The sequence below is a fragment of the Lichenostomus cassidix genome, unplaced genomic scaffold (assembly GCF_008360975.1).
Source record: "Lichenostomus cassidix isolate B80296 unplaced genomic scaffold, HeHo_3.0 HiC_scaffold_36, whole genome shotgun sequence".
In the NCBI taxonomy this organism is placed as follows: Eukaryota; Metazoa; Chordata; class Aves; order Passeriformes; family Meliphagidae; genus Lichenostomus; species Lichenostomus cassidix.
Window position 1 is genome coordinate 1330010 of NW_028147270.1, and position 25983 is coordinate 1355992.

The window sequence follows — 25983 nt, forward strand, 5'->3', positions numbered from 1 at the left end:
CCCCAAATCCTCCAAATTCGGGGAAATTCTCTCAAAATCCTCCCAAATTCCCTTAAAATTCTTCTAAATTCCTTTCTCCAATTCCAGGAAATTCCCCCAAAATTCCCAAAAATTCCCCCAAAATCCCCCAAATTTTCCCCAAAATTCCCTTCCCAATCCCAAAATTCCCCAAATTCCCAAAATTTCCCACCCCAAATTCCCCAATTTCCCCTAAAATTCCCCCAAAAATCCCCAAATTCCCCTAAAATTCCTTTCAAAACCTCCAAAATTACAGGAAATTTTCCCAAATTTCCCGTGTCTTCTCCCAATCTCCCCAAAATACTAAAAATTCCCCAAAATTCCCCAAATTTTTGAAATTCCCTTAAATTCCTTTCCAAAACCCCAAAATTAGGAAATTTCCCCAAAATCCTGCAAACCCCTAATTTTCCTTAAATTTTCCTGCAATTCTCCAAATCCCCCAAAATTCCCCCAAATTCCCCCCAAACCCCCCAAATTTCCCAACTCCCCCAAAATCCCCAAATTTTCTCAAATTCCCCAAAATTCTCCCAAATTCCCTCAAAATTCCCTCTAAAACCCCCAAAATTTCACCAAATTCCCCCGAAATTTTCAAATTCCTCTCCCAAACCCCCAAAATTCCCACCCTCCTCCCAATCCTCCCAAATTTCCCCAAAATTCCCTCCCAACCCCCCAAATCCCCAAATTCCCCCAAATTCCCCCAAAATTTGGGATTCTCACCAGGATGTGACTCCCGTCCTGCGACCTCCCCGAGTACAGCATGGTGGTTGGGGTGAGACGAACCGAGGGCTGGAATTGGGGAAAAAACGGGAATTTTGGGATTTTCCCAAATTTTGGGAAGTTTGGGATTCCCAGGATTTGGGGATTCACTCAAAATTTGGGGATTTTCCGCAGAATTTTGGGATTTTCCCACATTAAAAGCTCCAAAATCCCTGAATGTTGTGGATTTTCCCCCAGAATTTTGGGATTTCCTAAAGAATTTTGGGATTTTTCTGGAATTTTGGGATCATTTTGGGAAGTTTGGGATTCCCAGGATTTTGGGATCCAACAGGGATTTTGGGATTTTACAGGAATTTTGGGATTTTCCCACATTAAAAGCTCTAAAATCCCCAAATTTTGTGGATTTTCACCCAAAATTTTGGATTTTCCTAAAGAATTTTGGAATTTTTCTGGGATTTTGGGAATTTCCACAGAATTTTGGGATTTTCCCACATTAAAAGCTCCAAAATCCCCAAATTTTGTGGATTTTCACCCAGAATTTTGGGTTTTCCTAAAGAATTTTGGGATTTTTCTGGGATTTTGGGATCATTTTGGGAAGTTTGGGATTCTCAGGATTTTGGGATTCACTCAAAATTTGGGGAATTTCCGCAGAATTTTGGGATTTTCCCACATTAAAAGCTCTAAAATCCCAAAATTTTGTAGATTTTCACCCAGAATTTTGGGTTTTCACTGAGATTTTGGGATTTTTCCCAAATTTTGGGATCCTCAGGATTTGGGATTCACTCAGAATTTTGGGATTTTCCTACGAAAAGCTCCAAAAACCCCAAATTTTGTGGATTTTCACCCAGAATTTTGGATTTTCCTAAAGAATTTTGGGATTTTCCTAAAGAATTTTGGGATTTTTCTGGGATTTTGGGATTTTACAGGAATTTTGGGATTTTCCCACATTAAAAGCTCCAAAATCGCTGAATTTTGTGGATTTTCACCCAGAATTTTGGGTTTTCCTGGAGATTTTGGGATTTTTCCCAAATTTTGGGATTTTACAGGAATTTTGGGATTTTCCCACATGAAAAGCTCCAAAATCCCCAAATTTTGTGGATTTTCCCCCAGAATTTTGGGTTTTCCAGGAGATTTTGGGACTTTTCCCAAATTTTGGGATCATTTTGGGAAGTTTGGGATTCCCAGGATTTGGGATTTCACAGGGATTTTGGGAATTCCTCAGAATTTTGGGATTTTCCCACATTAAAAGCTCTAAAATCCCCAAATTTTGTGGACTTTCACCCAGAATTTTGGGATTTTTCTGGGATTTTGGGATTTTTCCAGGATTTTCAGGATTCCCACTGGAATTCCAGAATTCCCTGGGAATTTTTGGGAATCCCCAGCTACAAAACTAGATGGAATTCACTCCAATAACAAAGGGAAATCCCCAAATCTCATGGATTTCCCCCAAATTTTCACCGATTTCTCCCAGAATTTCGCGATTCCCTCTGGAATTTTCCAGAATTTTCTGGAATTTTCCGGAACTTTCCAGAACTTCTCAACCAGGTGGGATTCACTCCAATAACAAAGGGAAATCCCCAAATTTTGCTGATTTCTCCCAGAATTTTGCTGATTTCTCCCAGAAATTCCCAATTCCCACCAGATTTTCGCAATTCCCTCCGGATTTTTCCAGAATTTTCTGGAATTTTCCGGAATTTTATGGAATTCTCCAGAACTTTCCGGCTCCCCACCTTCTCAACCAGGCAGAGTTTACTCCAATAACAAAGGGAAATCCAAGAATTTTGCTGATTTCTCCCAGAATTTTGCCGATTTTGCTCAGAATTTTGCCGATTTTGCCCAGAATTTCCCGATTCCCTCCGGAATTTTCTGGAATTTTCTGGAATTTTTAAGGAATCTCTACATGCAAAACCAGGTGGAATTTACTCCAATAACAAACGGAAATCTTCTAAATCCCCAAATTTTTGCCAATTTTTCCCAGAATTTCGCCGATTTCTCCCAGAATTTCCAATTCCCGCGGGATTTCAGGATTCCCTCCAGAATTTTCTGGAATTTTTTTGGGAATGTCTACATGGAAAACAAGGTGGAATTTACTCCAATAACAAAGGGAAATCCCAGAATTTCACAGATTTCTCCCAGAATTTCGCGACTCCCCCCGGAATTTTCCGGAATTCTCTGGAATTCTTCAGAATTTTCCCGAATTTTCTGGGCTCCCCACCTTCTCAACCAGGTGGGATTGACTCCAATAACAAAGGGAAATCCCTGAATTTCACCAATTTCTCCCAGAATTTCCAATTCCCTCTGGAATTTTCCGGAATTTTCCGGAATTCTCCAGAATTTTCCGGAATTCTCTGGAATTCTCGGGAACATTCCAGAACTTTCCGGCTCCCCACCTTCTCAACCAGGTGGGATTGACTACAATAACAAAGGGAAATCCCAGAATTTTCGCCAATTTTGCCCAGAATTTTGCGATTCCCTCCGGAATTTTCCAGATTTTTCCGGAACTTTCCAGAACTTTCCAGAACTTCTCAACCAGGTGGGATTCACTCCAATAACAAAGAGAAATCCCTGAATTTTGCCTATTTCTCCCCAAATTTTTACCAATTTCTCCCAGAATTTCCCAATTCCCTCCTGGATTTTCCGGAATTTTCCAGAATTTTCCGGAATTCTCCAGAATTTTCCGGAATTTTCTGGAATTCTCGGGAACATTCCGGAACTTTCCGGCTCCCCATCTTCTCAACCAGGTGGAATTTACTCCAATAACAAAGGGAAATCCCCAAATTTTTACCAATTTCGCCCAGAATTTCCCAATTCCCTCCTGGATTTTCCGGAATTTTCCAGAATTTTCTGGAATTTTCCGGAACTTTCCGGAATTTGGCTGATTTCTCCCCAAATTTTTTGCCAATTTTGCCCAGAATTTCACCGATTTCTCCCAAAATTTCGCTATTTCCCCCCAGAATTTTCCGGATTTTTCTGGAATTTTCCAGAATTTTCCGGGATTTTCCGTCTGCCCACCTTCTCGGCGGCGGCGTCGATGGCGGGCTGGTGGTAGAAGGAGGTGACAGCCTTGGATCTCTCCCTGGCCAGGTCGGGCGGCGTTTGGTCGGCGGCGGCGCGGGAGGGGGGATGGGAGGGGGGGAGGGGCGGGGGGAGGGGCGGGGCTGCCCCTCCCCCACCCCGCCGGGAGAGCGCCGCGAGGTGCCGCAGCATCGCCTGCAAAGGGGGAAGGGAGGGGAAGGGTTAATGGAGATTAGCCAAAAAAATACTAAAAAATATCCTAAATATCTATGGGGGATGGGCTGAGAAAAGCCCAAAATCTATAGGGAATTGCCTGGAAAAAAACCCAAAAAAATCCCAAAATCCACATGGAATTCCCTAAAAAAACCCCAAAAATGTAGAGGAAATTTCCCCCCAAAAAACCCAAATCTATAGGGAATTCACCCCCAAAAAATCCCAAAATCTATAGGGAATTCCCTGAAAAACCCCCAAAAAATCCCCAAAAATCTATAGGGGATTGGCTGAGAAAACCCAAAAATCTATAGGGAATTCCTTGAAAAAACCCAAAATCTATAGGGAATTCCTACAAAAACCCCAAAATACCCCAAAAATCGATAGGGAATTCACCCCTAAAAGACCCCAAAATCTACAGGAATTCCCTAAAAAACCCAAAATACCCCAAAAATCAATAGGGAATTTCCCCAAAACTACAGGGAATTCCCTAAAAACCCAAAAAAATCCCAAAATCTATACGGAATTGCATAAGAAAACCCAAAATCTATAGGGAATTGCTGGAAAAAAAACCCAAAAAAATCCCCAAAAATCTATAGGGAATTGCCTGAAAAAAAACCCAAAATCTATAGGGAATTGCCTGAAAAAAACCCCAAAAAATCCCAAAAAAGTCTATAGGTGATTGGCTGAGGAAAGCCTGAAATATGTAGGGAATCCCCTGGAAAAAAACCCAAAAAAATCCCAAAAAAATCCCCAAAAAATCTATGGGGGATTGGCTGAGAAAAGCCCAAAATCTATAGGGAATTGCCTGGAAAAAAACCCAAAAATATCCCCAAAAAATAAAAAAAAAAATCCCCAAAACATCCCCAAAAAATCCCAAAAAAAACCCCAAAAAAATCAATGGGGGATTGGATGAGAAAAGTCCAAAATCTATAGGGAATTCCCTGGGAAAAAACCAAAAAAATCCCAAAAAATCTACGGGGATTGGCTGAGAAAAACCCGAAATCTATAGAGAATTGCCTGGAAAAATCCCCAAAAAATCCCCAAAAAATCCCAAAAAAATCCCAAAAAAGTCCCAAAAAATCTATGAGGATTGGCTAAGAAAACCCCAAAATCTACAGGGAATTCCATGAAAAATCCCCAAAAAAATCCCAAAATCTGTAGAGAATTCACCCCTAAAAGACCCCAAAATCTACAGGGAATTCCCTAAAAAAACCCCAAAAATACCCCAAAAATCAATAGGGAATTTCCCCCCAAAAACCCCAAAATCTACAGGGAATTCCCTAAAAAAACCCCCAAAAATCCCAAAATCTATAGGGAATTGCATAAGAAAACCCAAAATCTATAGGGAATTGCTGGAAAAAAACCCAAAAAAATCCCCAAAAATCTATAGGGAATTGCCTGAAAAAAACCCCAAAAAATCCCAAAAAAGTCTATAGGGGATTGGCTGAGGAAAGCCTGAAATATGTAGGGAATTGCCTGAAAAAAACCCCAAAAAAATCCCCAAAAAAATCCCCGAAAAAATCCCCCAAAAAATAAAAAAAAAACCCCAAAAAAAGTCTATAGAGGATTGGCTGAGAAAAGCCTGAAATATGTAGGGAATTGCCTGGAAAAAAACCCAAAAAAATCCCCAAAAAATCCCAAAAAAATCCCCAAAACATCAATAGGGGATTGGATGAGAAAAGTCCGAAATCTACAGGGAATTCCCTGGAAAAAAACCCAAAAAAAAAAATCCCCAAAAAATCCCAAGATCTACAGGGAATTCCCTAAAAAAAACCCAAAAAAATCCCCAAAATCTATAGGGAATTGCCTGAAATAAAACCCCAAAAAATCCCAAAATCTATAGGGAATTCCCTGAAAAAATCCCAAAATCTATAGGGAATTCCCTGAAAAAATCCCAAAATCTATAGGGAATTGCCTGAAAAAAAAAACCCCAAAAAATCCTAAATATTTATGGGGGATTGGCTGAGAAAAGCCTGAAATATGTAGGGAATTGCCTGGGGAAAAAACAAAAAAAAATCCCCAAAAAATCCCCGAAAAAATCCCCCCAAAAAGCAAAAAAAAAATCCCAAAAAAATCCCCAAAAAATCAATAGGGGATTGGATGAGAAAAGCCTGAAATCGATAGGGAATTGCCTGAAAAAAACCCCAAAATCTATAGGGAATTGCCTGAAAAAAAACCCAAAAAATCCCCAAAAAATCCCCAAAAATCCCAAAAAAATCAATAGGGGATTGGATGAGAAAAGCCCAAAATCTATAGGGAATTGCCTGAAAAAAAGAACCAAAAAAACCCCAAAATCTATAGGGAATTCACCCCTAAGAGACTCCAAAATATATGGGAATTCCCTGAAAAAAAAACCCCAAAAAATCCCCAAAAAATCTATAGGGGATTGGCTAAGGAAATCCAAAATCTATAGGGAATTGCCTGAAAAAATCCCCAAAAAATCCCAAAATCTGTAGAGAATTCACCCCTAAAAGACCCCAAAATCTAGAAGGAATTCCCTGAAAAAAAACCCCCCAAAAAATCCTAAAAATCTATGGGCTGAGAAAAGCCCAAAATCTATAGGGAATTGCCTGAAAAATCCCAAAAAAACACCTGAAAATGTATAGAGAATTTCCCTAAAAAAACCCCAAAATCTATAGAGAATTCATCCCTAAAAGATCCCAAAATATATAGGGAATTTCCCCAAAAAAACCCTAAAACGTATAGGGAATTCCTCCCTAAAAGACCCCAAAAATCTTCCCCAAAATGTATGGCGAATTCCCTGAAAAAAAACCCCAAAAAAATCCCAAAATCTATAGGGAATTCCCTAAAAAAACCCAAAAATCCACCCCAAAATGTATAGGGAATTCCACCGAAAAAAAAAACCCAAAATGTAGAGGGAATTCCCTAGAAAACCCAAAAATCTCCAAAAATGTATAGGGAATTCACCCCTAAACGACCCCAAAATGTATGGGAAATTCCCAAAAAAACCCCAAAATCTATAAGGAATTCCCTAAAAAAACCCCAAAATCCATAAAGAATTCACCCCAAAAAGACTCCAAAACTCCCCAAAAATTGCCCCCAATTTCCCCCTCAATTTCTCCACAAAAAAACCAAAATTCAGAGCTCCAGAAATCCCTTTTTCCCTCAGATTTTCCCCAAAATAAAACCTCAGAAAAACCAGAACTCCAAAAAAAAGGTGATTTTAGTGTCGAAAATTCCTTTTTTCCCCTCAGAATTTCCCGAAAATAGAAACTCAGAACATCCAGGATGCAAAAAAATTGGATTTAAATATCCGGAACTTCATTTTCCCCTCAGAATTTCCCCAAAAACCACCTTTTTCCTCTCACTTTTCCCTCCAAAACTACTCCAGGACCATTTTTTCCCCTCTGAATTTCCCAAAAATAGAAACTCAGGAGAGTCAAGATCCCAAAAAACGGAATTTAAGTGTCCGGAAACTCTTTTTTCCCTCAGAATTTCCCGAAAATAGAAACCGACAAACTCCAAGATTCCTAAAAAGAGAATTTAGCTTTCCAGAATCCCTTTTTCCCCTCAGAATTTCTCAAAAAACCTCTCCGGAATCCTTTTTCCCCTCAGTTTTCCCTCCAAAACAACTCCAGGACACTTTTTCCCCTCAGAATTTTCCCAGAAATAGAAACAAACAAAGTCCAAGATCCCCAAAAAGAGAATTCAGGTGTCCGGAATCCCTTTTTCCCTCAGATTTCCCTCCAAAACAGCTCTTGAACTCCTTTTCCCCTCAGAATTTCCCCAAAAACCCCTTTTCCCCCTCAGAATTTCCTCAAAATCCTCTCCGGAACTCTTTTTCCCCTCAGAATTTCCCAAAAATAGAAACCGACAAAGTCCAAGACTCCCAAAAAGAGAATTTAAGTGTCCGGAATCCTTTTTCCCCTCAGATTTCCCTCCAAAACAGCTCTAGAACTCCTTTTTCCCTTCAGAATTTCCCCAAAAACAACTCCAGCACACTTTCTCCCTTCAGAATTTCCCAAAAATAGAAACCGACAAAGTCCAAGATCCCCAAAACCGGAATTTAAGTGTCCGGAATCCCATTTTCCCCTCAGATTTTCCCCGAAAACAGCTCTAGAACTCCTTTCTCCCCTCAGAATTTCCCCAAAAACAACTCCAGCACACTTTCTCCCCTCAGAATTTCCCAAAAATAGAAACCGACAAAGTCCAAGACTCCCAAAAACCGGAATTTAAGTGTCCGGAATCCTTTTTCCCTCAGATTTCCCTCCAAAACAGCTCTAGAACTCCTTTTTCCCCTCAGAATTTCCCCAGAAACAACTCCAGCACACTTTCTCCCTTCAGAATTTCCCAAAAATAGAAACCGACAAAGTCCAAGATCCCCAAAACCAGGATTTAAGTGTCCGGAATCCCATTTTCCCCTCAGATTTTCCCCGAAAACAGCTCTAGAACTCCTTTTTCCCCTCAGAATTTCCCCAGAACAACTCCAGGACACTTTCCTCTCAGAATTTCCCAAAAATAGAAACCGACAAAGTCCAAGACTCCCAAAAACCAGGATTTAGGTGTCCAGAATCTCATTTTCCCCTCATATTTTCCCCCAAAACAGCTCCAGAACTTATTTCTCCCCTCAGAATTTCCCCAAAAACCCCTTTTTCCCCCTCACGTTTCCCCTCCATTCCCACCTCTCCGCCCTCCCTTCTCCCCAAACACAACCCCGCCGTCCTCACTCCCCTTTCCCCCTCAATTTCCCCCAAAAAACCCTCCAAAAAACCCCTAAAATAATCCAAAAATAACCCCAAAAAACTCCTCTCTCACCACCCAGCGGCCCCGGGGCCTCCCCGACTCCTCCCCGGCCGGGTTCGCAATGGACTCTCCCTCTCCCGGCTCCCCCCGCGGCTCCTCTCGGTGGTACGATCCGGACGCACCGCGCAGGCGCGAAGCCCTGAGGGGGGATTGGCGGGAAAACGGCGCCCCCTGGCGGATGGGAGGTCTGGAGTGTGAGGGGAAAAATGGGAATTTTGGGGAAAAACGGGAATTTTGGGGGGAAAAATGGGAATTTTGGGGAAAAATGGGGAATTTTGGGGGAAAAATGGGAATTTTGGGGGAAAAATGGGGATTTTTTAGGGAAAATGGGAGATTTGGAACCTCTAGGACCTTTTTTTGGGGTTCTGGAGCCCTTTTTGGGAGAGAAAAGGGGAATTTTTGGGGGGAGAAAAGGGGATTTTGGGGAAAAAATGGGAATTTTGGGGGGAAAAATGGGAATTTTGGGGGAAAAATGGGAATTTTGGGGGGAAAATGAGAATTTTTGAGGGGAAAAACGGGAATTTTTGGGGAAAAAGGGGGGTTTTGGGACTCCTTGGAGGGTTTTTTGTCAGGAAAAAGTCACTTTCGCTCCATTTAACACCATTTTTGGGTCATTTCAGTCACTCTAATGTCACTTTTGGTCCCTTTTGTATATTTTTTAGTAATTTCAGTCATTTTAACGTAACTTTTCCTCGATTTTATTTTTTTTTTGTAATTCCAGCCACTTTAATGTCACTTTTGGTCACTTTATTGCAGCTTTTAGTCCTTTAAACACTATTTTTTTTGCCATTTCAGTCACTTTAATGTCACTTTTGCTCCGTTTTATATAATTTTTGGGTCATTTCAGGCACTTTAATGTCACTTTTGGTCACTTTAATGTCACTTTTGGTCACTTCAATGTCACTTTCACTCACTTTAACACCATTTTTGGGTCATTTCAGCCACTTTAATGTCACTTTTGGTCACTTTTATTTCATTTTTTGATCATTTCAGGCACTTTAATGTCACTTTTGTGTAACTTTTGGTCACTTTAATGTCACTTTCACTCACTGTAACACCATTTTTGAGTAATTTCAATCACTTTAATGTCACTTTTGGTCACTTTAACACCATTTTTGGGTCATTTCAGTCACTTTAATGTCACTTATGATCACTTTTATAGAATTTTTGGGTCATTTCAGTCACTTTAATGTCACTTTTGGTCACTTTTATAGAAGTTTTTGATCATTTCAGGCACTTTAATGTCACTTTTCGTCACTTTAATGTCACTTTTGGTCACTTTATTGTCACTTTCACTCACTTTAACACTATTTTTGGGTCATTTCAGTCACTTTATTGTCACTTATGATCACTTTTATATCATTTTTGGGTCATTTCAGGCACTTTAATGTCACTTTTGGTCACTTCAATGTCACTTTTGGTCACTTTAATGTCACTTTTATATATTTTTTTTATCATTTCAGGCACCTTATTGTAACTTTTGCTCACTTTAGTATCACTTTTGGTCACTTTGCTGTAACTTTAGCTCCATTTTTTTGCCATTTAAGCCACTTTACTGTAACTTTTGCTCCCTTTAGTGTAACTTTCTCTCCATTTCCCCCAAATTTAAGTCTCCCAACCCCAAATTTTGGGTTTTTTCACTCGATTTTGGGTTTTTCCCTGTCTCTCCACCTGCCCAGGTTGATCCCCAGCAGCGCCAGGTTGATGCCATAGGTTGTCACACACACCAGGCTCAGGATTTGGGGACATTGCTGTCACTTTGGGGTCATTTCTGCCACTTTAATGTCACTTTTGGTCACTTTAATGCAACTTTTGGTCACTTTAATGTAACTTTTGCTCCATTTTACATAATTTTTTGATCATTTCAGGCACTTTAGTGTAACTTTAGCTCCATTTTTTTGCCATTTCAGTCACTTTAGTGTAACTTTCTCTCCATTTCCCCCAATCTCGATGTCCCCAAACCCAATTTTGATGTCCCCAAACCCAAATTTTGGGGTTTTTCACTCGATTTTGGGTTTTTCCCTGTCCCTCCACCTGCCCAGGTTGATCCCCAGCAGCGCCAGGTTGATGCCGTAGGTTGTCACACACACGAGCCTCAGGATTTGGGGACATTGCTGTCACTTTGGGGTCACTTCTGTCACTTTAATGTCACTTTTGGTCACTTTAACACCATTTTTGAGTCATTTCAGTCACTTTAATGTCACTTTTGGTCACTTTAATGTCACTTTTGGTCACTTTATTGTCACTTTCGCTCCCTTTAACACCATTTTTGGGTCATTTCGGGCACTTTAATGTCACTTTTGCTCCCATTATTATAATATTTTGGTCATTTCAGGCACTTTGATGTCACTTTTGGTCACTTTAGTGTCACTTTTCCCCCATTTAACACCATTTTTGGGTCATTTCGGTCACTTTAATGCCACTTTTGGTCACTTTAATGTCACTTTAGCTCCATTTTTTTTGCCATTTAAGCCACTCCAATGTCACTTTTGGTCACTTTAATGTCAGTTTTGGTCACTTTTATATAATTTTTTATCATTTCGGTCACTTTAATGTCACTTTTGGTCACTTTAATGTCACTTTTGCTCCATTCTATATATTCTTTTTATCATTTCAGGCACTTTAATGTCACTTTTGCTCCATTTTATGTAATTTTTTGGTCATTTCAGGCACTTTAATGCAACTTTTCGTCACTTTAATGTCACTTTTGCTCCATTTTATATCATTTTATGATCATTTCAGGCACTTTAATGTCACTTTTGGTCACTTTAGTGTAACTTTCACTCACTTTAGTGTAACTTTTGCTCCCTTTAGTGTAACTTTCTCTCCATTTCCCCCAAATTTAAGTTTCCCAACCCCAATTTTGGGGTGATTTCTCTCGATTTTGGGGTTTTTCACTCGATTTTGGTTTTTTTCAGGGCTCTCCACCTGCTGACATTCATGGCCAGCAGCGCCAGGTTGATGCCATAGGTTGTCACACACACCAGGCTCAGGATTTGGGGACATTGCTGTCGCTTTGGGGTCATTTCTGCCACTTTAATGTCACTTTTGGTCACTTTAATGCAACTTTTGGTCACTTTAATGTCACTTTTGCTCCATTTTACATAATTTTTTGATCATTTCAGGCACTTTAGTGTAACTTTAGCTCCATTTTTTTGCCATTTCAGCCACTTTAGTGTAACTTTCTCTCCATTTCCCCCAATCTCGATGTCCCCAACCCCAATTCCGATGTCCCCAACCCCAAATTTTGGGTTTTTTTCACTCAATTTTGGTTTTTTTCAGAGCTCTCCACCTGCCCAGGTTCATGGCCAGCAGCGCCAGGTTGATGCCATAGGTTGTCACACACACCAGGCAGAAGTCGCTCAGGTGGATCAGAACTGCAGCCAGGTAGAGCGACGCCAGCGCCGAGGCCACCGATGTCACCAGCAGTGTCACCGAGGCCAGGTGACCCCCGTGGGTGGCTGGGGGGACAGGAAAGGGTCAGTAAAGTGTCACCAAGGTGTCACCAAGGTGTCCTCAGTTTGTTCCCTGTGTCCCCAGAGTGTCCCCAATGTATTCCCAGTGTCCCCAAGGTGTCCCCAGTGTGCCCAGGGTGTCCCCAGTTTGTCACCAGTGTCACCAAGGTGTCTCCAGTGTCCCTAAATGTGTCCTCAAGATGTCAGAATGTCACCAAATGAGTCCCCAGTGTGCCCCTGGTTTGTTCCCAGTGTCCCCAAGGTGTCCCCAATGTCCCCAAGGTATTCCCAGTGTCCCCAGAGTGTCCCTAATGTGTCCCCAAATGTGTCACCAAGGCATTCCCAGTGTCCCCAGCGTGTCACCAGTGTCCCCAAGGTGTCCCCAAGGCATTCCCAGTGTCTCCAGTTTGTCCCCAGTGTCCCCAATCCCCTCCCAGTCCCCCCCAGTTGCTCCCAGTCCATCCCAGTATGAACCAGTTCCCTTTTCCTCCCTAAAATCCCCATTTTCACCCCCAAAATTCACATTTTTCACCCTAAAACCACCACAATTTTCCCTCTCAGTCCCTCCAATCCCCCCCCAGTCCCTCCCAGCCCCTCCCAATCCCCTCCCAATTCCCCCCCAGTCCATCCCAGTCCTCCCAGTCCATCCCAGTCTGACCCAGCAGCCCCTGCAGCAGGTAGAAGCAAACCCCGATGGCCCCGTTGGGCACGTTGGCGATGCTCTCCTTGCCCAGCAGCGGCTCCACCAGCCCCAGGCCACGCCCCCACCTGCCAAGGGGCGGGGCTAGCGTTAGACACGCCCACATCGCCATATATGGAGCAGGGAGGTGAGCAGAGGCCACGCCCATGGCGGGAGAGGGACGTGACTAGGGTTAGACACGCCCACATGCCCATATATGGACTGGGGAGACCACACCCCTACATGGGAAGGGGCGTGGCTTAGGGAGGACACGCCCACATTGCCATATATGGGACGGAGCCGTGAGCAGAAGCCACGCCCCCACCTGGGAAAGGGGGCGGGGCTAAGCTTAGCCCAACCCCTCCATGACCATATATGGTCATAGCCACCCAAGCCACGCCCCTCTCTCCCCAAGCCACGCCCCCAAACCACGCCTCCACCCCAGATACGCCAGGCGCCAGCAAGCACCGCCCCTTCCGTTTAAGCCCCGCCCCTTCCGTTTAAGCCCCGCCCCCTCCCTTTAAGCCCCGCCCCCGGGTTCCCGTTTAAGCCCCGCCCCTCCCCGGTTCCCCGCCGCACCTGGAGTTGAACACCTTGCTGCAGGAGATTTTGGGCGCCAGGTCGCAGTGCGCGCGGTACCGCGGGTCTCGCGCCGCCTGCCGCTCCACGTGCAGCGCGTACAGCGACAGCGCCGCTCCCGCCAGGCACAGCGCCGCCCGCAGCCCCGCCGCCGCCATCGCCGAGACCCGATTGGGCAACCCCCGCGCCACGCCCACCCCGCCCCGAGCCAAAATTGGGGGAAAATCGGGAGATTTCCGGTGGGCAAGATGGCGGCGGCGCGGAGGATGATGGGAGTTGTAGTTTTAAGAGTTAAACGCATGCGCGGTGTGGTGGGAACTACAGGCAAGATGGCGGCGGCGGCGCGAGGAATGATGGGAGTTGTAGTTCTGAGAGCTGAACGCATGCGCGGTGTGGTGGGAACTACAGGTAAGATGGCGGCGGCGCGGGGGATGATGGGAGTTGTAGTTTCTCCGCTGGAACTCGGTTTAAAACCTCAACCAGAGCTGCTGGGGAGTCCTGAAAACACGGAAAAATTGAGTGAAAAAACCCCAAATTCGGGTTAGGGGGAGTTAAATGTGGGGGGAATGGAGGAAAAGTGACACTAAAGTGGGTTAAAAGGTAAAAAACAGAGCGAAAGTGACATTAAAGTGAGGAGAATTTGCATTAAAATGGCCAAAAGTTGTATTTAAGGGGCTTAAATGGCAAAAAAAGGTGATAAAGGGGGTAAAAGTGACATTAAAGTGACTGAAATGACACAAAAATGGTGTTAAAGGGAGTGAAAGTGACACTAAAGTGACCAAAAGTGACAATAAAGTGACTGAAATGACCCAAAAATGGTGTTAAAGTGACCAAAAGTGACATTAAAGTGACCAAAAGTGACATTAAAGCGACAGAAATGACCCAAAAATGATACAAAAAGGAGCAAAACCGACGTTAAAGCGAAACGACCGGAAGCCGCGCGGGGGTCGATGGGATTTGTAGTTCCGCAGCTCCGCTTTACCGGAAGCCGCGCGGAGGTCGATGGGAGTTGTAGTCCGGCATTTCCGGCGGCGACCGGAAGCCGCGCGGGGGTCGATGGGAGTTGTAGTCCCGCCCTGAGGGGAGCCAAGATGGCGGCGCGGGGATGAGGGAGGAATCCGGTTAAAGCCGAAAAAATTGGGAAATAATTAAAAAATAACCGGATAGAGGTGAGTGAGAGAATGGGGGGGGGAGGGTGATGACGTCACGGGGCGGCGGGGATGACGTCACCGGGCAAGATGGCGGCGGCGTGAGGGGAGAGATTTTCCCTCAGGAGGTTTTCCCCCAAAATCCGGATTTTTTGCCCCAAAATTGCCTTTTTTCCCCCCGAAATTGTAGTTTTTCTCACGATTTCCCCCCTAAATCTTAATTTCTCCCGAAAATTCCAATTTTCCCCCCAATTTTTCGCCCCAAACCCACAATTTCTCCCCCAAAATCCCAATTTTCCTCCAAAATCTCGATTTTTTCCCCCCAAACCCCAATTTTCCTCCCCAGTTTCTCGCGTTTTTCCCCCAAAATATAAACTTTTCCCTCAAAAACCTCAACTTCCCAAGTTTTTGCCCCAAAATCCAAATTTTTTCCCCCAAAAACCCCCAATTTCCCTGATTTTTCCCAATTTTTCCCCCAAAATCCCAACTTTTCCCTCTAAAATCCCTTTTTCCCCCCAAAAATCTCAATTTTTTCCCAATTTTTCACCCCAAAATCTTAATTTCTCCCCAAAATCCCAACTTTTCTCCCAATTTTTCGCCCCAAAATCACATTTTTTCCCTCAATTTTCACCCTCAATCCAAAATTTTCCCCCAGAATTCCAAATTTTTCCCCAAAATCCCGATTTTTCCCTCAAAATCCCAATTTTCCTCCAAAATTCTCGACTTTTCTCCTCAAAATCTGAACTTTTCCCTCAAAAACCTCAACTTCACCCAAAATCCCAATTTTTCCCCAAAAACCCCAATTTTTCCCCTGTAAAATCCCTTTTTTCCCAAAAAATCTCATTTTTCCCACATTTTCCCCAAAATTCCAACTTTTCTCCCTATTTTTCTCCCCAAAATCCCAATTTTTCCCCCAATTTTCCCCCAAATCCCAATTTTTTCCCCCAAAAATCCCAATTTTTACCCAAAATCCCACTTTTCCCCCCAAAATCTTAATTTTTCTCCTAAAATCTTAACTTTTCCCCCTAAACATCCCAATTTTTTCCCCAAAAATCTCATTTTTTCTCCTCTAAATCCCAATTTTCCCTTGAAAAATCCCAAATTTTCCCCAATTTCACCCAAATTTTCTCTATTTTCCAGTTTTTCTCTTCCAAATCCAAACTTTTCCCCCCAAAATCCCAATTTTTGTCATTTTCCCTCCCAAAATCATAACTTTTTCCCCAAAAATCCCAATTTTCCCCCCAAAATCCCGTTTTTCCTCTCAAAACCCCAATTTTTCCCTAATTTAAAATTTTCTCATTTTTTCCCAAATCATTTTCCCAATTTTCCCCCCAAAAATCCCATTTTTTTCCCACTGTTGCCCCAAAAATCCCAATTTTTTCTCAATTTTCCCCCAAAAAACCCCATTTTTTCTCTCAAAACCCCAATTTTCTCCCCAAAACCTTAACTTTTCCCCCCGAAAATCCCAATTTTTCCCCATTTTTTTTTTTTTTGGCCATGACCTCCATCCTCCCTCCAATTGGTCTCCGTCCCCAAAACCCCCAAATTCTCCCAAAACCCCAAATTTCCCCAAACCTCCCCAAAACCCCCGATATTTTCCCCCCAAAACCCCAATTTTCCCTCATTTTCCCCATTTTTCCCCCAAAATCATAACTTTTCTCCCAATTTTCCCTCCAAAAAATCCCAATTTTTTCCCATTTCCCTCCCAAACCCATAACTTTTCCCTTGAAAAATCCCAATTTTTACCCAATTTTGCTTTGAAAAATCCCAATTTCTCCCCAAAAAAATCCCAATTTTTTTCCCGAATTTTCCCCTCCAAATCCCAATTCTTACCCAATTCTCCCTTCAAAAATCCCAATTTTTTCCCATTTTCCCTTGAAAAATCCTAGTTTTCCCAAAAAAAACCCCAATTTTTTTCCATTTTCTCCCCAAAACCTTCACTTTTCTCCCCAAAACCCCAATTTTCCTCCCCAAAATCCCATTTTTTCCCCCATTTTACCTCAAAAAACCCCAATTTTTTGCCGTTTTCCCAAAATCCCATTTTTTCCCCAAAAACCCCCATTTTCCTCCCAAAAATCCCATTTTCTCCCCCAAAAATCCCAATTTTTCTCCCCAAAACCCCAATTTTCCTCCAAAAAATCCCAATTTTTCCTCCCAAAAACCCCAAATTTCTCCTCCAAACCTCAATTTCTCTCAAAAAATCCATTATTTTCCCCAAAAATCCTAATTTTTCTCTTTTTTTCCAGCCCACCATGACCTCCATCACCACCTCCCTGCAATCCCTCACCGTCTCCGATCCCCAAAACCCCCAAAACCCCCAAAATTCTCCCCAAAATTCCCCCCAAACCTCCCCAAAAACCCCAAAAACGATAACTTTCCCCCAAAAAACTCCAACTTTTCCCTGATTTTCCCCATTTTTCCCCCAAAATCATAACTTTTCTCCCAATTTTCCCCCCAAAAATCCCAATTTTTTCCCATTTCCCTCTCAAAACCTTGAATTTTTCCCCTCAAAACCCCAATTTTCCTCAAAAAAATCCCAATTTTTTCCCAATTTCCCCTTGAAAAATCCCAATTTTTTCCCAATTTTCCCTTGTAAAATCCCAATTTTTTGCCGTTTTTTTCCCCCAAAAATCCCAATTTTTTCTCAATTTTGCCCCAAAAAATCCCATTTTTTCCCCAAAAATCCCATTTTTTCTCTCAAAACCCCAATTTCTCCCAAAAAATCCCATTTATTTTCACCAAAAAACCTAATTTTTCTCTTTTTTCTTCCAGCCATGACCTCTATCACCACCTCCCTCCAATCCCTCGCCGTCTCCGATCCCCAAAACCCCCCAAACCCCCAAAATTCTCCCCAAAACTCCCCCCAAACCTCCCCCAAACCCCCCAACTCCCCCGAAAATGATGATTTTTGGGTTCCCTGGAGCGGCTCGGAGGATGAAGCAGAAGAACCAGCCGGAGGTTGGATCCCAAATCCGCAGGAAATCCGGAAACTCTTCGAGGAAATCGCTGAGTCAGGAGTTGTGCCGCTCCGGAACGTTCCGTTCCCCAGGAGGAATCCAACCCCGGAGGGAGGAAGTGAGGAGGAGGAGGGAGGGGAGGAAGGGCAGAGCGTGGCTGAAGAATTGGCAGAAGAGAAGTGAGTGGATTTTGGGATTTTTTGGGAAAAAATTTGGAATTTTTAGGATTTTTTTTCGATTTTTTAGGGATTTTTTAGGGATTTTTTTGGGAGTTTTTTGGGATTTTTTGGAGGTTTTTTGGTTTTTTTTTCAATTTTTAATGGATTTTTTGATTTTTTTGGGGATTTTTAGATTTTTTTGGAGAATTTTTTGGGATTTTTGGGATTTTTGGAATTTAAAAAAATTTTTATGAAGTTTTTGAGAATTTTTGGGATTTTCAGCGATTTTGCAATTTTTTGGGGATTTTTCAGGGATTTTTTGAGGATTTTTATTTTGAGATTTTTTTTGGGGATTTTTCTGAGGGATTTTTTGGGGGATGTTTTGGGATTTTTTTGGGATTTAAAAAAATTTTTTGGGGAATTTTTGGGGTTTTTTTGAGAACGTTCCGTTCCCCAGGAGGAATCCAACCCCGGAGGGGGGAAGTGAGGAGGAGGAGGGAGGGGAGGAAGGGCAGAGCAACGTGGAGGAGGCTGAGGAGGAGAAGTGAGTGGAATTTGGGATTTTTTTGGGGGAGTTTTGGGAAAAAATTGGGCATTTTTAGGATTTTTTTTGATTTTTTTGAGATTTTTTGGGGATTTTTAATGGATTTTTTGGGATTTTTTTGGGGAAATTTTGGGGATTTTTAGAGAATTTTCAGGCAGTTTTTGAGATTTTTAAAAAATTTTTTTGGAATTTTTTGGGGGGATTTTTGAATTTTTGGGATTTTTTTGGATTTTTGAATTTTTGCGATTTTTTGGATTTTTTGGGGATTTTTCAGGATATTTTGGGATTTTTTTGGGGATTTTTTAGGGTTTTTTGAGATTTTTTGAGTTTTTTTTGAGAATTTTTGGGATTATTTTGGATTTTTTGGGGATTTTTTTTTGATTTTTTGAGATTTTTGGGGATTTTTATGGATTTTTTGGGGAATTTTTGGGGATTTTTGGGGATTTTTGGGGATTTTTTTGGGGATTTTTTTTAATTTTTTTTATTTTCTGGTGGATTTTTTTGGGATTTTTTGGGATTTTTAAAAAATTTTTGGGGAATTTTTGGGGTTTTTTTGAGAACGTCTGCCTCAGGAGGAATCCAACCCCGGAGGGGGGAAGTGAGGAGGAGGAGGGAGGGGAGGAAGGGCAGAGCAACGTGGAGGAGGCTGAGGAGGAGAAGTGAGTGAAATTCTGAATTTTTGGGATTTTTTGGGAATTTTTTGGGATTTTTCTGGATTTTTTTTCGATTTTTTTGTGATTTTTTGGATTTTTGGGGTTTTTTTTTTGATTTTTTTGTGGATTTTTGGGGATTTTTAGATTTTTTTGGAATTTTGGGATTTTTGGAGTATTTTAGTTTTTTGGGATTTTTCAGAATTTTTGGATTTTTGAGGTTTTTCTGTAATTTTTTGGGGATTTTTTTTGAATTTTGGGGATTTTTTGGGAATTTTTCTTAGGATTTTTAGGATTTTTAAAATTTTTTTTCGGGAATTTTTTGAGATTTTTGGGGGATTTTTGGGGAATTTTTTCAGATTTTTTTATTATTATTTATTTGGAATTTTTGGAGGTTTTTTGGGATTTTTTAGGGATTTTTTCTGAGAATTTTTTTTGATTTTTCAGGGATTTTTGGGGTGATTTTTGTGGGATTTGGGGAGGTTTGGATGAGATTTTTGGGGAATTTTGGGGAATTTCCAACCCCGGAGGGAGGAGTGAGGAGGAGGAGGGAGGGGAGGAAGGGCAGAGCAACGGGGAGGAGGCTGAGGAGGAGAAGTAAGGAATTTTGGGAATTTTTGGAAAAAATTGGAAATTTTTGGGGATTTTTTTGTGATTTTTTAGGGGTTTTTTTGCGATTTTTTGGTGGTTTTTTGTGATTTTTTTTGCGATTTTTAATGGATTTTTTGGGGGAATTTTTGGGGATTTTTAGGGAATTTTCAGGGAGTTTTGTAGATTTTTTTAAATTTTTGGGGATATTTTGGGGATTTTTGGGGTTTTTTGGGGATTTTTTTGGAATTTTTGGGGATTTTTTGTTAGTTTTCTGGGATTTTTTTTTAATTTTTTTTTTTTTGGGAATTTTTTGAGATTATTTTGGAAATTTTTTCAGATTTTTTAATATTTTAAAATTTTTTAGGTTTTTTAAATTTTTGAGGTTTTTTTAGGATTTTTTGGGGATTTTTGGATTTTTTGGGAATTTTTCCGGATTTTTAAAATTTTTTCAGGGATTTTTGGGGTGATTTTTGTGGCATTTGGAGGAATTTGGATGGGATTTGGGGAAATTTGGGGAATTTTGGGGAAAATTTGTGGAGTTTGGGGTGTTTTAGGGGAAATTTCAGGGAAAATTTGGGAATTTTGGGAAATTTGGGAATTTCAGAGGAGATTTGGAGGAAAATTTGGCATTTTTTGAGGGAAAATTTGGGAATTTTTGGGAAATTTGGGAATTTTGAGGGAATTTTTGGGAATTAAGGAATTTTAGGAAATTTTAAGTTGAAATTTGAGGAATTTTGAGTTGAAATTTGAGGAATTTTGAGCAAAAATATTTGACATTTTCAACGATTTAAAAACAATTTGAAAATATTTTATTAAATTTTTTTTTTTTACATTTTAAAAAGGGAAAATCCAGAGGGAATTTTGGGGTGAGAAAAGGAGATTTTGGGGAATTTTTGGGGTTAAAATTTGGGAATTTTGGGGAAATTTGGGAATTTCAGAGGAGATTTGGAGGAAATTTGGGATTTTTTGGGGAAATTTTGGAATTTTTTTGGGGAAATTTGGGAATTTTGGAGGAAACTTTGGGAGTTTTTGGGGAAATTTGGATGAATTTGGGGGAAAATTTGGGAATTTTTGGGGAAATTTGGGGGAAAATTTGGGAATTTTGGGAACTTCAGAGGAGATTTGGAGCAAAAATTGGGATTTTCTGGGGGAAAATTGGGATTTTTTTAAGGAAATTTGGGATTTTTTGGGGGAAAATTTGGGAAAATTTTTTTTTATTTTAAAAAGGGAAAATCCAGATGGGATTTTGGGTTGGAAAAAGGAGATTTTGGGGAATTTTTGGGATTAAAATTTGGGATTTTTAGGCCTCCAGAACCGACGGAATTCGACTTTGAAGATGAACCTTTGCAGCCAAACGCAGCTCTGATCGACAGGAGGAGAAACATGGGTGAGGAAATCCCAAAAATAGCCCAAAAAATACCCAAAAAACTAAAAAATAGCAAAAAAAGAACAAAATCCTGGGAGAAAAACATGAAAAATCGCAAAAAAAATCTGAAAAAACCTCAAAAATCACAAAAAACCGGACAAAAAATGGTGAAAAAAATCACTGAAAAATCCCAAAAAATACCCAAAAAATCCCAAAAACGCAAAAAAATCCCAGAAAACTTAAAAAATAACAAAAAATTTAAAAATCCCAGGAAAAAAACCCCAAAAAAATCGCAAAAAACCCCCTGAAAAAACATCGAAAATCACCAAAAAAAAGCAACCAAAAATGGCAAAAAAATCACAGAAAAATCAAAAAAAACCCCTAAAAAATCCCAAAAAATCCCCAAAACCCAAAAAAATAACAAAAACCAAAAAAATCCTGGGAGAAAACCCCCCAAAAAAATCCCCCCAAAATTGCAAAAAATACATGAAAAAATACCTAAAAAAACCCCCAAAAATAAAAAAAATTCCCAAAAAATCCCCAAAAATCCCTAAAAAAAATACAAAAAAAAATCCTGGAAAAAACCCTAAAAATCCACAAAAATTACAAAAATCCCAAAAACCTCAAAAACCCTGAAAAAATCCTAAAAATATCCCAAAAGCAAAAAAAAAAAATCCAAAAAACCCAAAAAAATTCCTAAAAAAAACCTGAAAAAACCCTGAAAAATCCCTTAAAAACCCCTAAAAAATCCCCAAAAAACACCAAAAAAAATCCCTAAAAAATCTGAAAAAAATCACCCAAAAAATCCAAAATAAATCCTTTAAAACTCCCAAAAAATCCTTTAAAAAACCCCAAAAGCCCCAAAAATCCTGAAGGAAAATCCTAAAAACCCTCAAAAATTGCAAAAATCACAAAAGCCAAAAAATACCAAAAATACCCAAAAAATCCCAAAACCCCCAAAAAATTCTAGGAAAAAACCCAAAATATCCCTAAAAAAAACCCCAAAAAGCTCAAAAAAACAAGCAAAAAATCCCCCAAAAAACCTGAAAAATCCCTAAAAAAACCCCCAAAATACCCCAAAAAATAGCCAAAAGTCCCAAAAAACAAAAAAAAATCCTAAAAAACAACAACCAAAAAAAACTCTCAGGGAAAAAACCCCAAAAAATCCCAAAAATCCCAAAGAAAAATATGAAAAAGTCTCAAAAATCCCAAAAAACCCACAAAAAATCCCAAAAAAAGCACCAAAAAATCTGGAAAAATTCCGGGAAAAATGCTTTAAAAAACACCTAAGAAGTCCTTTAAAAAACCCCAAAAAACCTGAAAAAAATCCCCAAAAATACTTTAAAAAAATGGAAAAAATTCCTTTAAAAAATCCCAAAAAAATCTAAAAAAAAATTCCAAAAAAATCCTTAAAAATCCCCCAAAAAACCCAAGAAAACCTGAAAAAAATTTTTAAAAAATCTGAAACAAACTCCAAAAAAACCCTGAAAAAACTCCCCAAAAAATCCCCAAAAAAATCCCCAAAAAATTTTAAAAATCCCCAAATAACCTTCAAAACAAAAAATCCTTAAAAATAATAAAAAAAAAATCCTCCAAAAATCCAACAATAAATCTGAAAAAATCCCAAATATTTTTTTTTTTGTTTTAAATCAGGAAAAATCCTTAAAAACCTGAAAAAAGTTTAAAAAGTTTAAAAAAAAAATTGCAAAAAAACTTCAAAAAACTCGAAAAAAAGGCAAAAAAATCTCAAAAATAACCTAAAAAAATCCTAAAAAAAACCCCCAAAAAAATCAGAAAAAAATCCAAAACAAATCTGAAAAAAAATCCGAAAAAAATCAGGAAAAAACCAAAAAAAATCCTTTAAAAATCCTTTGAAAATGCTTAAAAATCAGAAAAAAATCGAAAAAACCGAAAATCCGAAAACCAGAAAAAATGAGAAGAAATTCTGAAAAATCAGAAAAAATTCCAAAAAATTTTTAAAAAAGAGAAAAATCCATTAAAAATCAGAAAAAATCAGAAAAATAGAAAATCAGAAAAATCCTTTAAAATCTGAAAAAATCCTTTTAAAAATCAGAAAAAAATCGAAAAAAATTCCAAAAAAATTCCCAAAAATTCCCAAAATTTCCCAAACCCCCCAGAATTCCCCAAAATCCCTAAAATTCCCAAATTTTTTATTCCCAGGTGCCCCCCGAGGTCAGAAGCGCGAAGCTCGTTTGGACAAAGTTCTCTCAGACATGAAAAGACACAAAAAGCTGGAAGAGCAAATCCTGAGAACTGGAAAAGATTATTTTCCTGAGGAAAATGAGAATTCGGGAAACTCCAAAAGATCTCAGGGAATCTTCTTGAGGCACAGGAAATATTGAGAGAAAATAAAAATAAAAAATTTGGGAAAAAATCGGAATTTTGGGTGATTTTTTGGGGTTTTTTGGAGAAAAAATGTGGATTTTTGGTGATTTTTTGGGGTTTTTTGGGGAAAAAAATCAGAATTTTGGGTGATTTTTTGGGAAAAAATTGGGATTTTTTGGGAGAAAATTGAGATTTTTGGTGATTTTTTGGGAAAAAAATTGAGATTTTTGGTGATTTTTTGGGAAAAAATTGAGATTTTTCAAGAATTTTTGGTGATTTTTTGGGAAAAAATTGAGATTTTTGGGGAAAAAATTGAGATTTTTTGTGAAATAAATTTGAGGTTTTTTGGGAGAAAATTGAGATTTTTTGGGAAATTTTTGGAGATTTTTTGGGGAAGAAATTTGGATTATTTTCCTGAGGAAAATGAGAATTCGGGAAACTCCAAAAGATCTCAGGGAATCTTCTTGAGGCACAGGAAATATTGAAATAAAATAAAAATAAAAAATTTGGGAAAAAAACCTCAAAAAAATGGAAATTTTTGGTGATTTTTTGGGAAAAAATTGGGATTTTTGGTGATTTTTTGGGAAAAAAATTGAGATTTTTGGGGAAAAAATTGATGTTTTTTGGCATAAAATGGAGATTTTTTGGGAGAAAATTTGGACTTTTTGGAATAAAATTGAGATTTCTTTTTTGGGAGAAAATTGGGATTTTTTGGTGATTTTATTGGAGAAAATTGAGATTTTTTGGGAGAAAATTGAGATTTTTTTTGGGAGAAAATTGAGATTTTGGGAATTTTTGGTGATTTTTTGGGAGAAAATTGAGATTTTTTTGTACTAAAATTGGGGTTTTTTAGAAAAAAATTGAGATTTTTTTTTAGAAATAAATCGAGATTTTTGGGAAAAAAATTTGGATTATTTTCCTGAGGAAAATGAGAATTCAGGAAACTCCAAAAGATCTCAGGGAATCTTCTTGAGACACAGGAAATATTGAAATAAAATAAAATATTTGGGAAAAATGTGAATTTTGGTGATTTTTTGGGAAAAATTGAGATTTTGGGAATTTTGGTGATTTTTTTGGGAAAAATCAGAATTTTGGGTGATTTTTGGGAAAAATAGGATTTTTTTGGGAGAAAATTGAGATTTTTGGTGATTTTTGGGAAAATTGAGATTTTCAAGAATTTGGGTGATTTTTTGGGAAAAAATTGGGATTTTTGGGGAGAAAATTGAGATTTTTTGTGATTTTTTAAAGAGGAAAAATTGGGATTTTTGGGGAAAATATTAAGATTTTTGGTGATTTTTTTGGGGAAAAAAAGGTTTTTTGGGAAAAAATTGGAATTTTGGGTGACTTTTTGGGACAAAATCGAGATTTTTAGTGAATTTTTGGTGATTTTTTGGAAAAAGCTTTAAAAAATTTGGAAAAAATGGGAATTTTGGGTGATTTTTTGGGGAAAAAATTGAGATTTTTCGGGAATTTTTGGTGATTTTTTTGGGTTTTTTGGGGAAAAATGAAGCCAAAAATTTAAAAAAAAGGAAAAAAAATCAGAATTTTTGGTGATTTTTTGGGGAGAGAATTGGGATTTTTTGGGATTTTTTGGTGATTTTTTGGAGAAAAAAAATGAGGTTTTTTGGGATAAAATTGGGATTTTTTGGGAGAAAATTGAGATTTTTGGTGATTTTTTGGGAAAAAATTGAGATTTTTCAAGAATTTTTGGTGATTTTTTGGGAAAAAATTGGGATTTTTGAGAAAAAAAATTCGAATTTTTTGTGATTTTTTTTGGGAAAAAATTGGGATTTTTGGGGGAAAATATTAAGGTTTTTTGTGATTTTTTGGGGAAAAAATTTGGATTTTTTGGGAGAAAATTGAGATTTTTTTTTTGGGAATTTTTGGAGATTTTTTGGGGAAGAAATTTGGATTATTTTCCTGAGGAAAATGAGAATTCTGGAAACTCCAAAAGATCTCAGGGGATCTTCTTGAGACACAGGAAATACTGAAATAAAATATAAATAAAAATATTTGGGAAAAAATCGGAATTTTTGGTGATTTTTTGGGGTTTTTTGGGGAAAAAAATTGGAATTTTTGGTGATTTTTTGGGGTTTTTTGGGGAAAAAAATTGGAATTTTGGGTGATTTTTGGGGGTTTTTTGGAGAAAAAATCGGAATTTTGGGTGATTTTTTGGGAAAAAATTGGGATTTTTGGTGATTTTTTGGGAAAAAATTGAGATTTTTCAAGAATTTTTGGTGATTTTTGGGAAAATTGAGATTTTTGGGGAAAAATTGAGATTTTTTGGATTTTTTGGGTGGAAGTAAAATTGTATTCTTTTTTGGGAGAAAATTGGGATTTTTTTTTTTTAAATTTTTTAGATTTTTTAAATTTTTGGGTATAGATTGTATTTTTTGGAGGAAAATGAAATTCTGGAATTGTGATTTGTTTTGGGGAAATATTGAGATTTTTTTAGATAATTGAGATTTTGGGAATGGTTTTGGGTGATTTTTTGGGAAAAAATTGGGTTTTTGGGAGAAAATTGGGATTTTTGGGAATTTTTGGTGGTTTTTTGGGGAAAAAATTGAATTTTTGGTGATTTTTTGGGGTTTTTGGGGAAAAAATCAGAATTTTGGGTGATTTTTTGGGGAAAAATTGAGATTTTTGGGGAAAAAAATTGAGATTTTTGGTGATTTTTTGGGAAAAAATTGGGATTTTTGAGGAAAAAAATTCGAATTTTTTGTGATTTTTTGGGGAAAAATTTGAGATTTTTTTGGAGAAAATAGAGATTTTTTGGGAATTTT

General features: G+C 38.8%; 3 protein-coding genes across 5 annotated transcripts in view; 1 reads left to right on the forward strand and 2 right to left on the reverse strand.

Annotated features, from left to right (window-relative positions):
- LOC146423796 (branched-chain alpha-ketoacid dehydrogenase kinase-like) overlaps positions 1-9652 on the reverse strand; it is a 29382-nt gene extending 19730 nt beyond the window's left edge. The window contains exons 1-4 of the mRNA XM_085044446.1: positions 9642-9652; positions 8740-8914; positions 3748-3945; positions 736-804 (exon numbers count right to left, since the gene is read on the reverse strand). Of these exons, the coding sequence (XP_084900572.1) occupies positions 736-804; positions 3748-3945; positions 8740-8914; positions 9642-9652 (453 nt within the window). The remainder of the gene's footprint in view (positions 1-735; positions 805-3747; positions 3946-8739; positions 8915-9641) is intronic.
- Positions 9653-9891: 239 nt separating this feature from the next.
- On the reverse strand, positions 9892-13632 carry LOC146423797 (vitamin K epoxide reductase complex subunit 1-like). 3 transcript variants are annotated; one of them, XR_014847282.1, is made up of 5 exons: positions 13441-13632; positions 12841-12950; positions 12062-12188; positions 10506-10803; positions 9892-10194 (listed from the first exon to the last, which is right to left on the reverse strand). XR_014847282.1 is itself a non-coding variant. In XM_085044530.1 (4 exons), exons 1-4 carry the CDS (start codon positions 13596-13598, stop codon positions 10365-10367), a joined length of 471 nt encoding a protein of 156 aa, XP_084900656.1. In that variant the 5' UTR covers positions 13599-13632; the 3' UTR covers positions 9892-10364. The 3 variants fall into 3 exon arrangements, 2 of the variants coding, with proteins under 2 accessions (XP_084900656.1, XP_084900657.1); XM_085044530.1 differs by lacking the exon at positions 10506-10803 and having other exon boundaries at positions 9892-10427; positions 12049-12188; XM_085044531.1 differs by lacking the exons at positions 9892-10194; positions 10506-10803 and having other exon boundaries at positions 11986-12188; positions 13441-13631.
- A 1066-nt stretch (positions 13633-14698) lies between these two features.
- On the forward strand, positions 14699-23249 carry PAGR1 (PAXIP1 associated glutamate rich protein 1). Its single transcript, XM_085044526.1, has 5 exons — positions 14699-14716; positions 16835-16913; positions 17469-17724; positions 20793-20875; positions 23036-23249. Exons 2-5 carry the CDS (start codon positions 16841-16843, stop codon positions 23215-23217), a joined length of 594 nt encoding a protein of 197 aa, XP_084900652.1. The 5' UTR covers positions 14699-14716; positions 16835-16840; the 3' UTR covers positions 23218-23249.
- The last annotated feature ends 2734 nt before the right edge of the window (positions 23250-25983 follow it).